General features: G+C 36.1%; 1 protein-coding gene across 1 annotated transcript in view; it reads left to right on the top strand.

Annotated features, from left to right (window-relative positions):
* The window catches only part of TRIP12 (thyroid hormone receptor interactor 12), a gene marked incomplete at its 3' end in the record, with an annotated part of 51490 nt that extends 38577 nt beyond the window's left edge, over positions 1 to 12913 (top strand). The window contains exons 31-41 of the mRNA XM_029086012.1: positions 131 to 282; positions 739 to 881; positions 2209 to 2365; positions 3514 to 3612; positions 4136 to 4250; positions 4538 to 4692; positions 5206 to 5370; positions 6587 to 6751; positions 10601 to 10714; positions 12510 to 12604; positions 12810 to 12913. Coding sequence (XP_028941845.1) covers positions 131 to 282; positions 739 to 881; positions 2209 to 2365; positions 3514 to 3612; positions 4136 to 4250; positions 4538 to 4692; positions 5206 to 5370; positions 6587 to 6751; positions 10601 to 10714; positions 12510 to 12604; positions 12810 to 12913 — 1464 coding nt within the window. The remainder of the gene's footprint in view (positions 1 to 130; positions 283 to 738; positions 882 to 2208; positions 2366 to 3513; positions 3613 to 4135; positions 4251 to 4537; positions 4693 to 5205; positions 5371 to 6586; positions 6752 to 10600; positions 10715 to 12509; positions 12605 to 12809) is intronic.
* Positions 12914 to 13281: the final 368 nt, after the last annotated feature.

Below are 13281 nucleotides of genomic sequence, written 5' to 3'. Positions count from 1 at the left end.
TACTGAATTGTCTAACTAAACTGTTGTAAAGTGAATGCCGTGACTAATACTAGCTAGGCTCTTAATAATTAAATCTTGGGAAGACTTCTAGTTGATTTGTTTTGATAAAATATTCTTTTTTTCCTGCTAGATGGTGTATGTCCTTCGGTGTTAAATCCTCTAGAAGTTTACCTCGTATCTACTCCACCTGAAAACATAACATTTGAAGATCCCTCATTAGACGTTATTCTTCTTTTGAGAGTTTTACATGCTATCAGTCGATACTGGTATTACTTGTATGATGTGAGTAGAGCACTTTTAAAATTACTTTTGTACTTGTTTCAGGACAGAGTTGTCTGTATCAACTTAAAATAGCTTTCTTACCCTGTCTGCTGCCCCTTACCAAGACAGAATAATGCAAATACTATCATCTTCCCCTGCCTGTTTCTCTAACTTCTGGTAAGATGAAGACTACAAATTCTTAGTCAATGACGTTTCCTCTATAGTGCGTTAAACGCATTTTCTATGCTTTTTCCTTCCTGAAGTTTAAAGAGCAACATTTCCTGAAAAGAAAATGAATTGTAAAAACCTACTCAGCTTTTCTTTCATGGCTTAGTCTCTGTATGACCAAAGTGACAACTAAAAGTTTATTCTTGTGATGATAAGCAAATTGCAAGCATAAAAAAACCTTTTAACAAAGGCTTGGTATTTCTTCAACCATTTCTTTAACTAGAAGTACATTGTTTTTATTTAACACAGAATGCAATCTGCAAGGAGATAATTCCAACCTCAGAGTTTATCAACAGTAAACTGACAGCAAAAGCAAACAGGCAGCTTCAGGATCCTTTGGTAATTATGACAGGAAACATACCAACTTGGCTGACAGAACTTGGAAAAACATGGTATGAATGACTTACTGTATAGTATTTCTAATCTGAGTTCAGTAGGCCTCTTGGCTGGGCAGCCCAGGTGCATTATATATACAAAGCTTTTGAAAGTGCTAGTGGAGAGTAAAATGTAGTCACAGGAGTCTTGCTAAGATACATAGTGACACTTGGATGAATGTTTGCACCTGTATTGCATAGTTTAAATCAAATATGGAGGGATAGACTGGCTGCAAACTTTGGACCACTTCTTACAGGAGTTCCTGAGCAATTTGAAATTTTCTTATTTAAACAGTAGTGTACTTGATTATCCAGGTATGCCCTGTTAATCTGCTTAATGGCATTTTTGTCATACCACTACATTTATCTTGGCATATTCAATATGGTACAAAGGAAAATACTTTTATAATTTCTGATAAGATATTATAAATCATTTTTATAAAGATATATTCATAGTAGGTGCAGTGTCTTGATACAGAGTATAAACTGTTAAACTTCTGCACTTGAAAGAATGAGAAATAAGAGTTGATATTCTAGGATTTTTCCAGCATGGTAATTGAAGCAGCATTGGTGACAATTGACTGGAAGTATGTATTCTAGAGAAACGCTTTGTTTTTTAATTTTTAAAATAAGATCTCTAAATTTCTTCATAAACATTCCAGATGATAAATGATAAGTATGAATGTGTATTCTTGCACAAACATCTGTAGCAGTATTTTTTCCATAAAACTGCCTTTCCACTTAAATGTCAGGGGGCGACTTCACTGTTAATGTAGTACAGATGCCTTTGAGAATAGTAGAATTGAAATTAAAAGAATAATTTTCTCTGATAGTCTTTCACAGATTATTTAAGATATTTTTTGAAAATAGTGGAAGGTAGAATGCTGGTGTTGCTGTAGGCAGGGTCTCAACTTCCCCTCCCCCCCCCTAAAAAAAAAAAAAAAAAATGGGAGCTTGAACCAAGTTCTTAAAAATCTTTGCTCTAACTTAGATTTACTAAATGTAAATCAGGTGTAAACAAATAAAATAATATTTATTTTCAGATACAAAATTTGTATAGCTAAGGCTTTAAATTATTTTGAGTTATTTTCCTGGAAGACTTAGAAGTTTCTAGAATTTTTTGTGGTGGTTTCTTATATAAAATTGCATCTCTAGACTCTTACTCATAAGCATTGGAACTAAAACTGAAGTGTGTTCTGGAAGGCTTCCTTTGAAGGCTGTTTTCACTGCAGTGTTTAATAAAGCACTAATTTCAGGCATACTACATTTCTATTGTATTTTAAACTAAACTGTAGTCATAGATGCCAGTTGAAACCCAGCTAACTAATCCAATGCTCTTTTACAGCCCATTTTTCTTTCCATTTGATACCCGCCAAATGCTGTTTTATGTAACTGCTTTTGATCGTGATCGAGCCATGCAAAGACTACTGGATACTAATCCAGAAATCAATCAGTCGGATTCTCAGGATAGCAGAGTGGCACCACGACTGGACAGGAAAAAAGTAGGTATATCTTGTTTAAAAATGGAGTGAATTATCTGTTTATTTGTATACTATCTTTAAGAATATCATTGAGCAAGATTTTTTTTTTTTTTTGTAAGACTTCAAATTTTGGTAGTATATTGATGAAAGGGAGGTTTTATTTTTATTCACTTAAAAGCCACCTAGAAAAACCACAGTGTCTTCTAGGTGTCTGCCACTAGGTGTCAGGAGGGACCGGAGTATGCCACACTGCTTCCTCACCTCCTGCTTCATTTTGACTTGGAGTCTTTACATAATTTCAGAAACTATACTCCAAGAATGAACTTTATTTTTTAATTTACCTTAGTGATATTTAAATATATTAGTTTGTAAACATATTTTTTCTTTATGTAGAATTTCAAGCAATAGAATTTTGACCCTTAAATGTTACCTGAATAAACAAAAACATTGTCCTTGTATTCTGGGAGAGTATTAAACTTCCTGTCACAACATATAAAACTGAACTGTGACTGTTTTAAATTGAGGGAGTCTGCCTGGAGTCTGGAGAGATGTTGTCTTAAACTAAGATCTGCTGTGCAGTATAGATCTGCTATATGATCTTGAATGTCTCTGGGGAAAAAAGGCAAGAGACATGAGAATCTAGTTCAACTAGAATATAGCTTCCAACATGTAGGAATTCCAGTGCTGTTGTGTTGTGGGTTTCTTTGTTGAGTGTTTATTTTCTTTTTTGAACCCTGCCACTTTCCATACTAGAGAATCTGCAAGGGCAGGGTATAAGATTATTCTTTTAGGTTGCTGGATTTTGGCATCTTTATTATCTGTTTTTTTCTTCACATATTAGTTTGAGATATGTAACATCGCATGACAACACTTCTCTATGTTATAGTCCTACTGCCGGATTCTTGGTGAGGGTAATACCTGTTAGTTATAATGATACAAAAGTAAGGCACTGGGTTTTTATTATATATTGAACACTTCCAATTCTAGTCAGTTTTCATATAGAAGCAAGAATTATTTTATCAGAATATAAGCTAACAAATTGTTAAACTGTGGAGCTATTAGTATGGGGTGGAAAAACTTGTATAACTAACTTTTTTCCTGTTGTAACTGCCTTGGGAGCTGGGACTTACAGATATAATTTCACTACTTAAAACTTCTCTAATGTGTAGCGCACTGTGAACAGAGATGAGCTGTTGAAACAGGCAGAATCTGTGATGCAGGATCTAGGCAGTTCAAGAGCCATGTTGGAAATCCAGTATGAGAATGAAGTAAGTAATATCAATGCAGTCTAATTTAACCCTTTTTTTACTGAAGATTAATACAAAAAAGCTACAACTTTCATAGAATAACTTGGTCAGACTCTTGGTTCTTACCATTGCTGGTGCCACAAGACTTTATTAATTATTCCTGATCTACTTAGCTGTGATTTTTAGTTGCTGGGAGAAAATGTTTCTGTTCTACTAAATTTCATAATCAGTCTTATTCTGCAGAGCACACTCTTTTTCCTAACTCTAAGAAAACAGCTGTGTGTGTTTCATCTATAATATGTTCATTAGATGGTTAATACTTTTATACCACTGATATTCCCTCTGATATGTGGTCTTTCCAAGCTGTCTCAGTCATTGTAAATGTTGGCCTCGTTATGTTCTCTAGATGCTTGTTGTAATGCAGTCTTCTTTATAGTCAATAACGTATTACTCAGGTTAAGTAAAGATTCAGACTGACCTAATGGACCATCTATGTATCTGTCTTGCTCCCCTTCCTCTCCCTGCACCCACCCTCCCTCTGAAGGTTGGCACAGGCCTAGGCCCCACGCTAGAGTTCTATGCACTTGTATCTCAGGAACTACAGAGAGCAGACTTAGGCCTTTGGAGGGGAGAAGAAGTGACTCTAGCCAATCCAAAAGGTAAATGTTTTACTACCTAAACTATCAATACTGATCTAATATTAAATTGATTCTAACTTGACTTTAATTATGTGAATGGCTTTGATTGAAAGAACACCTCAGTTTGTGGTCAGATAATGCGCCTCATGATAGTGTGTGATTATGGGGGGGTTTTTTGTGTGTTTTGGGTTTTTAATTTTATAAGAAGTTTTAGGTTGTAGTTATCTGGTAGCTGCTTTCAGGCTTGCATCTGGAATGAAACTAGCAGTGTATGTATTGAATTTTTTTTTTTTTTTTTTCTTCAACAGGAAGCCAGGAAGGTACCAAGTACATCCATAACCTTCAAGGCCTTTTTGCACTTCCTTTTGGTAGGACAGCCAAGCCAGCTCACATTGCAAAAGTTAAAATGAAGTTCCGCTTTCTGGGAAAACTAATGGCCAAGGCAATCATGGATTTTAGGCTGGTGAGAATAAAATGGAAAATATAATCCTGAAGGATTAAATGAAAATTCTAGTTCTGAATGTGCTGGAGAAAAGTAGCATTAAGAGTTGCATGGAATTATTTTCAGTTCTGGCAGTTTGGGCAAAGTGTGGGGAGATGCAGCTGAACTTTTTAGGAGAAAAGGGTAGTGTATGTTGGAGATCTTTACAGTAGCTTTTGAGACCATAGTGGAAAAAAGGAAAAGTCATTGCCTGCCATGTGTTGCAATCTCTCTTCAGACTTCTTTCAAGGTCTTTTTTGGATTATTATTATTCCAGCTGCTGGCTTGCTGATTGTTCTAATGTATATACACTAGGCAGTGAGTTGTGGTTTTTTGACTGTAAATTTATGAGGTAAAAACACTCAAATGTGGTGTTCTAGTGTGTGCCAGAACTATGAATTAGTAAATAATATTCTAGATCTAGTCAAGAGTTAAGATAGGAAAAGATATATTTTTGGAAGACAGTTCAATACTAAAAAAAGTTTTGATTTCCAGGTGGACCTTCCTCTTGGACTTCCTTTTTATAAATGGATGTTACGACAGGAAACTTCCCTGACGTCACATGACTTGTTCAGTATTGATCCAGTAGTAGCCAAATCAATATATCACCTTGAAGATATTGTAAGACAAAAGAAAAGACTTGAACAGGACAAAACACAGGTGGGAAAGTAACCCTAAGAATGCAAGAGTGCATCTTCAGGTGTTTGGGTTTTATGAAGTAGCCATAATTGAGTGTATGATAGTGCTTAATACTGATGGTAATAGTCACAGTGACTTCATTCTAATAGAAGGAGTAGTTTCAATATTATTAAATAATTGGGTAGTAATTATAGCACAGTCTTTTTGTAACATAGACTCTAACAGTAGAATTTTATTATGAGATTCTTCTGTGTGATTAAAAGGCTAGAAATGGCTAAAACTGCTAGATATTTGCATAAAGGTGACTTTTCTTTTTGTTTCACTTTAGAAAGACTAACCAACTTTGATATCAAAGGGGGGAAAAAAAAATCTATCCTTCATCCTTTGAACATGCAAAAGGCTTGGCTTTTTTTTATTACTTGGTTTAGTAAAATTTTCAGGTTTTCTTAGGAATGCGTTTTGTGGGTTTTTTCTTCCCCCACTGAAAGCTGTATGCAGAACTGATGTAAACTGGCTTCATATGTAAACATACAGGTTCTTCTATAGATACAGAAGAGTCTTAAGTTTTCAAGGTCATCCACTCAGCTAAAAATAGCATCATTCACTGTTGTAGAATATTGATAAAAGGTCTTTGGCATGCATGCTTTTTCTAGCAGCCAATGTTAATAGATGGTAGGTGGTAATAACCTAATTTATACTCTTAATACATCTGCTTTGTTACTAGTGAAGTTATTGCAAGCTTGTGGGCCTTTGTTCCTCTTCACATCACTGTCTCACTCTCTCTCCTTGATCACCGCTTTTAATTTCCCAACAAGAGTTTGAAAAACCTGAAACCTGGTGGATGAAAGCAGAAAAATGTCAGTATGCATGCCAAATGTGAATGCCATTAACTATTCTAAGGAAAAAACATAGCCTGAGAGCCTTAGTATATTACACATCTTCTCTTGCAATAGTGTTTTACAAATAAATAGTATACAAGAAGTTAAAGTAATTCCAAAATCCCTAGAAAAAAGTGTGCTCTTACGATCTTTCAAGTTTACCCATTAAGATAGTTTGTTTGGTTTGTCTTGGTTTACTGTTATGTATGAAAGATATAGAAGGAAAACAAGGAGTACTGTAACAGTATCAATAGTAATGTTCTTATAGAAATGCTTACTTAGTCAAAACTGCTTTAGAAGTCATAACTTTTGGATAAGTTAATGTGAATCTCACTGGTTTTCACTTCCAATTTTTTTAGACCAAAGAAAGTCTACAGTATGCATTGGAGGCTCTGACTATGAATGGCTGCTCTGTGGAAGATCTAGGGCTGGACTTCACACTTCCTGGGTTTCCTAATATAGAACTGAAAAAAGGGGGAAAAGATACACCAGTCACCATCCACAATTTAGAGGAGTATCTCAGAGTATGTAAAAGCAAAGCTAGGACTAAAACTTTCTTTATTCTTCCTCACCTTACTCCCAAGTAGTTTGTTTCCATGTATATTTTAAGTAATTCTCATGAACTGGGCACAGCAATAACTTTTCCTACTAATTGTTTCTATTCTGTACTTGTTTATTTCTACAGGAAAACTATTTGAATCGTAGTCAGTGCACCTGACTTGAAAATTTTATAGTACAAGAAAGTCTGGTTTATACATAATGAGGTCATCAGAGATATGGGGCTGTGGTTTTTTGGGGTTTTTTTGATAAAGTGTTGTAGTAATTGGAGTGATTTGAGATGAGGACTTCAAGAATCTTTTAACATGTTCCTACACTTAAGCATGATAATTAATTTGTTTGCAGTAGGGATTTAGCACCCACACTTCAGTGGGCTTTGAACTGCTATAATAATAGTGAAATTTTTTGAAGTCTGACTTAAGAAAACATCAGCTCAGTTGCGTGTTCAAAACCCAAAAAATGACAAAACCAAAACCAAACACACAAACAAAACCCCAAATCGTAAAATAATAGGTAAGGAACAGAAAAGGAAACAGTGCCATAAGTAGTACACCTGCATATTGTGATTTATTCCTATGTCAGAAGGGACATAAAAATCTAGAAAAACAGAAGGGTGATACTGCTGAACAAAGGTAGGAAACTGTTTCTGCATAAGAAAGCGTTAAAGGGAATAGGTTAAAAACAGCATGGAAAAGAGATAAGGAAAGGAAGAGAGAATGCCATATCATTACATGAAGTCCTGAGTGGGATGGAGGTAAGAGTGATTGCATCATGAAAAAGCCAGTATTCCAATTCCAAAATAATGTGTTCTGACAGGTTAGTCTGCTGCCAATTTCACTCTGAGGACCTAAGATTTTCAAGCACTGATAAGAAACATATGTGTTGTTTTGGTAATGATTCAGTAAGGGGCATATGAGATCCTGGATATCAACTGAGAACTTAGCAAAGTTTTATTCCATAATCCTTACAACTGAATATTGAGCAGTTGATGTTTATCTTCCATATTCAAGCTGTTATGCACATATCCAGTTCTCGTATCTTTATTTGTTGAAAGCAAGTTCTGCTATTCTAGAATCACTTATCAAATTAAACATATTTGGATATAAAGCTGTTAGCAGACTTACAGATTGGCAATGCCAACAACCATAGTTTTTTAGAAACAGCATTTGCAGTCTCTGTTTACTGAGGAAAGCTGAGCAAGGTTGCTTTCAAGTCTGTTTTTTATATGGTTTGCAGTCAGGTTTTTTCCTTCTAGTTAAAGTATATTGGGTATCTGATATATTGAGAAAGTGTTGCATACATCTTGGATGTCCTGTAGTTGTCCTGCTGCAGGCCTGTGGCATTGTAAATGAAAAGCAGATCACTAAAGGAAGCTTGCTCTCTGCTTCTTTCTAAACAACTTCTGGGATCATTTTCTTTAAGACACCTGTGCAGTTTTTGTCCTTGTCTTTATATTCCTGCCTTATAGAGGAGACTTTGAACTAGATCCCAGTAATTAGCATTACAGACTTATGTCAAGGAAATGGAAAAGATTTTGGAGAGCAGTGCCCTCTGTATCACAAGTATGATGAATTGCAATTTAGAAACAGTATATTTAATTTATCAGCTAGGCTGTACAGCTTCCTGTGGGTTGGCTACCCTGCTCTTAAAGATGTTTTCATTAAAATCTTCTGTGGATTACCATTAAAAGTAGTTTATAAAGCTAGAATATATCCTACTATTACTTTGCATGCCCCTCCTGCACTCATGTCATTCCACCTTCTACCTCCCTTTTTTCCTGTGGTAATTGTCCTTGGGGGAGCTACCTTTAGCATAAAGTGGAACTATTTCAGCTGCCAGTATAGTGAAAGACTTTCTTCTTTTTTTTTCTTTTTTTTTTTTCTTCCTTCTCCCTCCACATGCCCCCCTCCTCCTGAGCTTGTCTCTCTTGTACTATAAAGAAAGACGTCAGCTTGCTTGTTCTAGATTTGTGGACAAAAAGGTACCAGCATGCAGTTTTTTGCCTAACAATTTCACAGAATCACAGAATGTTAGGGATTGGAAGGGACCTCGAAAGATCATCTAGTCCAACCCCCCTGCCGGGGCAGGAACCTAAGTGAGATCACACAGGAAAGGCGTCCAGGGGGTTTTGAATGTCTCCAGAGAAGGAGACTCCACAACCTCCCTGGGCAGCCTGTCCCAGTGCTCTCACCTTCACTGTAAAGAAGTTTCTTCTCAAGTTGAAGTGGAACCTCCTGTGTTCCAGCTTGCACTGATTTGATCTCTTTGAATCTACAAGAATACAGTGCAGCTTGGTTTTTGCCAGACACTCCTAGTCATAAAAAATAGTCACAATTCTAAGTCAGCAACTCTGCTGCTAGAATGGCCATAGAGTATTCTACGTTACAGAATGCAGTAGAACAACCTTCTGTGCTGGTGGTGCTCATCACCTTGCTCTTCAGTATTACAACCTGACGTGTGAAAGTAGGGGTATGTATCTTGCCTGAAATTCAATGCCTGACTTGTAGGAGAGATTATCAACTGATTCTAAAAGGCTTTCATATCTGAGAGTTTTCTGGAACAGGTAACTCTTCAATTATTGGGACAGGGTTAAATACTTGCTTCAGGAGTCCAGCAGTATCAATGAGGTTTTTAATCATATTCAGATGCATCCCTAAATGTCTTTCAAAGCTTTTATCAGCATTCCAGGTCAGAGCTTTAAACCCATTTAAAAACTAGTAGCTGTGTGTTGACAACACATCTTCACCAGCCTTCATTTCCTGCTAAAGTTGAGGGTAACCAAGGCAAGCATAATAGTCAGTAGCACTAACTGACAAAAGAATCTCAACTTGGCATGCCATCTACCATGTATATTTTTTTGTTCAGTGGAGAAATTCTGGCTGCAGGAGATTTAAAAGAAATTTGGTCTTGTTTGTGTCATGTCCCCTACCCTCCCCCCACAGTGATTATTATTCCAGTATGTGCTGTCCACTTTGGAAGGTAAATTTAATCCCGAGACAGTAGCTGCACATACAAAACCAAGATAAACACACCAAAAAAGCCTAGCCTACTGTCTTTACTGTCTTTTGCCTTACAGTTCTTACCAAATTCCAGTAACATGAAATGAAGTTATTTCTTTTTTCCCATGTATTCTTATAATATTAAGCTACTTAATACAAAAAAAGTCTAAAGTTACTTTTTTTTACTATATATTAGAAAAGGGACCCATATGCTGCCATGTGGGAAGCTAGTGTAATTCTATCAATGATGCCCTAAGGATTTCTGTTTCAGTTGCTGAATTTTAAATGGATATCAGTGTACAGAGAGAACATCTAGGCTAGGCTTCTAAAAATATCAAATAAATGTTTGGATTTGTTTTAAAATACTTGTTAAATAGCACCAGTTTAACCAGCTATTCTGAATTCTATGTTTTAACCTTGTTTTATCAAAAATAAAGGCAAATAAGTTGTTTAAACTCTGCATGAGTTGGATGCTTAGGGTATTCTAAATATGAGGTTTTTCGAACTCCAGATGACTTTTGCTGATGTGCAAAAGATGACATGAGAAAACTGTTCAGAAAAAAACCCAACAAACTGTCTGTTGCATTGCAGCAGCACTGCACTTGCACACATGCAGCAGTATGAGTTTATGAATTAAGGCAGAATGAGGCAATGCTGTAGACAGCTCCATAAATCAAAGTTCAAACTCTGCCACAACTACAGTGAGCATATGGCTAGTCTTCTGTTGATTTTATTTCTGCAGCTGTAGTCTTTTGTACAGTAGTGATCATTCCATGCTTCCTTTGTTCCAATTTTTTTTTTTCTCCTTCCCTGCAGTTGGTTATATTCTGGGCACTAAATGAAGGTGTTGCCAGACAGTTTGACTCATTCAGAGATGGATTTGAATCAGTCTTCCCCCTCAGTCATCTTCAGTACTTCTATCCTGAGGAGGTTGGTAAACCTGTTTTTACTGATGCTTTTATAGCCTTATATGGATGGACAGTCTGAGCCTAGGTAGGCACTCAATGCAGTGCAGTTGTGACTAAATTTCTAGATTTCTAATGCATATTAGTAAAACTTGGTGTCCTTTAAATTGCATACTTAAAGATTTCTGTGTTTGGTCATTTATTTGATGTTTTTATAATGAACAGCTCCATTTTCTTTAAAATTAAGTGTATCCAGCTCTTCTGAAAAGAGTGCTTAAATTTACATATGCTGGCTCTCTATATTGGTACGGATACTTTAATGCTTGTGTACCTCTTAATAGCTATAGCTGTGGATGCTACCTGGATATTCTATTAAAAACGAGTAGTCAGCTTTTTAACAAAGCTTTAGACAGTAAGAGCAGATTCAGATGAAGGCGAAACAAATAATAGTTGGTCTTGCCTTATTCTTACCACCCACCATATCAGTTTCATTGTAAAATCCTTGTGCTCTTAAGTGGACTGAACTGAGACACAGTTATGGCTGTCGGGACTGAAAGAGAGAATGTTTTAGTACTTTGCCTCTAGGGACTTTATTTGAAGATTGTACTTTGAAGGGTTTGTGTACCTTCATAAATTTACACCTTTGACTTCATGAAGAAATGTTAAGCATGCTCTGAAGCAGTGTATTAGCCAAGCCTTTGTCTTACTCTTTTGTTCTTGGTGCTTTAGCAATGTAAGTCTCTTAAAGCTGAGATCTGTAACTGCTCGTAGTGATTCTTCTTCATTCCTCACTGGTACTACTTTCAAAGTGTACCACCACCTTTTATTTCCTGCAATAAATTTAAGGCTAGTAAAAATGGCAGATTATTCTAGCTTCTCCAGTTTTTTACCCAACTTTCTCCATTTGGTAGTATATGGGATGCTGTTTTTCTATTTTCTTGTTGTTTGATGTAGTTTGGTGCTTGCTTCTGCTTGGAGATTTTAAAATAACAGACACTGGTCTATTGCTAATCTACTAATACAGTGGATCAAAATTAAGCCATAGGAGTAGTGTGAAATGTAAGGTATCCTTTTCTTAAAAGGATATACACGTGTGATCTCGTGTTCTGTTGCTGATAGCTATCTAGCCATTTGAACCTTTTTATACACCAGTCCTCAACTGTTATAAAGAACTTGTAAAATTACTTTGTTAATGAACAGAACAGGAGGTGTGTCAAACCTCTCTTATTGAGATCAGGGCTTTACATCTTCTCATGTATTCTCCAAGATATGTCTGTAGAAGCTTTTAATGTTCTGGCTGCAGCCTGTCATCCCTGCTTGCCCAAGTGCAGAGCAAGTATCGGCAAAATAATTTAAGTACAAAACTGGCATCTGACAGATCTGTCTCTGTCTAATAACTGATTTTTTTTTTCCTTTTAAAGAAGAGCTCAGCATTCTAAAAAGCAAGTGTAAACACTGTTCTTCCTATTCTCCTAGATTTCTTTAAATGTTGTAAGTCTTCCAAAAAGCTAAGGCACTTCTGGTTCTCCAGTGTAAATGGCTTATTAGGACTGTCTCTGTTCTAAGAGATACATTCAACATCTCTTGTGGTAGTGGATTATATGCAAAAGCAGATGCAGCAGATGAGACTGTCACTGGGATGAGGCTATTGCATTCAAAGAATTTGGGGGATTCCTTGGGGTGACTGAGGTTGTTTTGCAGCTTTTGCAGCAAGCCATTCCAGAACGTAGAATGCTGTGATAGTAGTCAGAATGGACAGTACCTATTCTGCCTCGTGTTCTAAAGGTGAAAATTTCCTTCCATGTTTTTTACTTTTATAGTTGGAACAGCTCTTGTGCGGCAGCAAAACAGATACTTGGGATGCGAAGACTTTGATGGAATGTTGCAGGCCAGATCACGGTTACACACATGACAGGTAATCGGTGTTGGTCTTGTTAAAAGAATAAATATTAGCATTGGAAAATATTTATTTAAATAATCTTGATATATTCTTATTCAAGCTAAAATAATTATATGAAGTTCCTTTGAAAATACTTATACTGCACTGAATATGAATCTAATGCAATTTTTTTAACTATAAACAAAATAGTAATAATGGCTTGCTTTTTTCCCTTCCTTAGTCGAGCAGTGAAGTATCTCTTTGAAATTCTCAGTAGCTTTGATAGCGAGCAGCAAAGACTGTTTCTTCAGTTCGTGACAGGTAGTCCCAGACTGCCTGTAGGAGGTAGGTTTTGTTTATTCCATGTTGCTATATGTTGAATCAGTATTATTAATACATTTCAGAACAAGTGGATTATTTCAGAATAGGAAAAAATACTTAACGATGTGTTTTAGAGGTTCATACTTGTTTGACACTTCTAGTTTCAGGATTGGCTGGGTAAACTTGGGGTAGAAGTCTAAAACTTAGTGTTAATTTCATGATATTTCATTCAGTTGACTCTCTCCAGGTTTGATTTATGTTACCAGATAACCAGAGGGCAAAAATTACTTCCAAATCTAAACAAACAAAACTGAAAGCCCTTAATACTGTATTCCTTGGCTAGAGGTGCATTAAGCTATGACAACAACAAAATTATGCATTACTACCGGGGG

This window comes from Antrostomus carolinensis, unplaced genomic scaffold, assembly GCF_000700745.2.
Source record: "Antrostomus carolinensis isolate BGI_N321 unplaced genomic scaffold, ASM70074v2 scaffold20197, whole genome shotgun sequence".
Taxonomy (NCBI): Eukaryota; Metazoa; Chordata; class Aves; order Caprimulgiformes; family Caprimulgidae; genus Antrostomus; species Antrostomus carolinensis.
The sequence above is the reverse complement of the archived record's forward strand: the minus strand, read 5'-3'. Positions and strand labels throughout refer to the sequence as shown.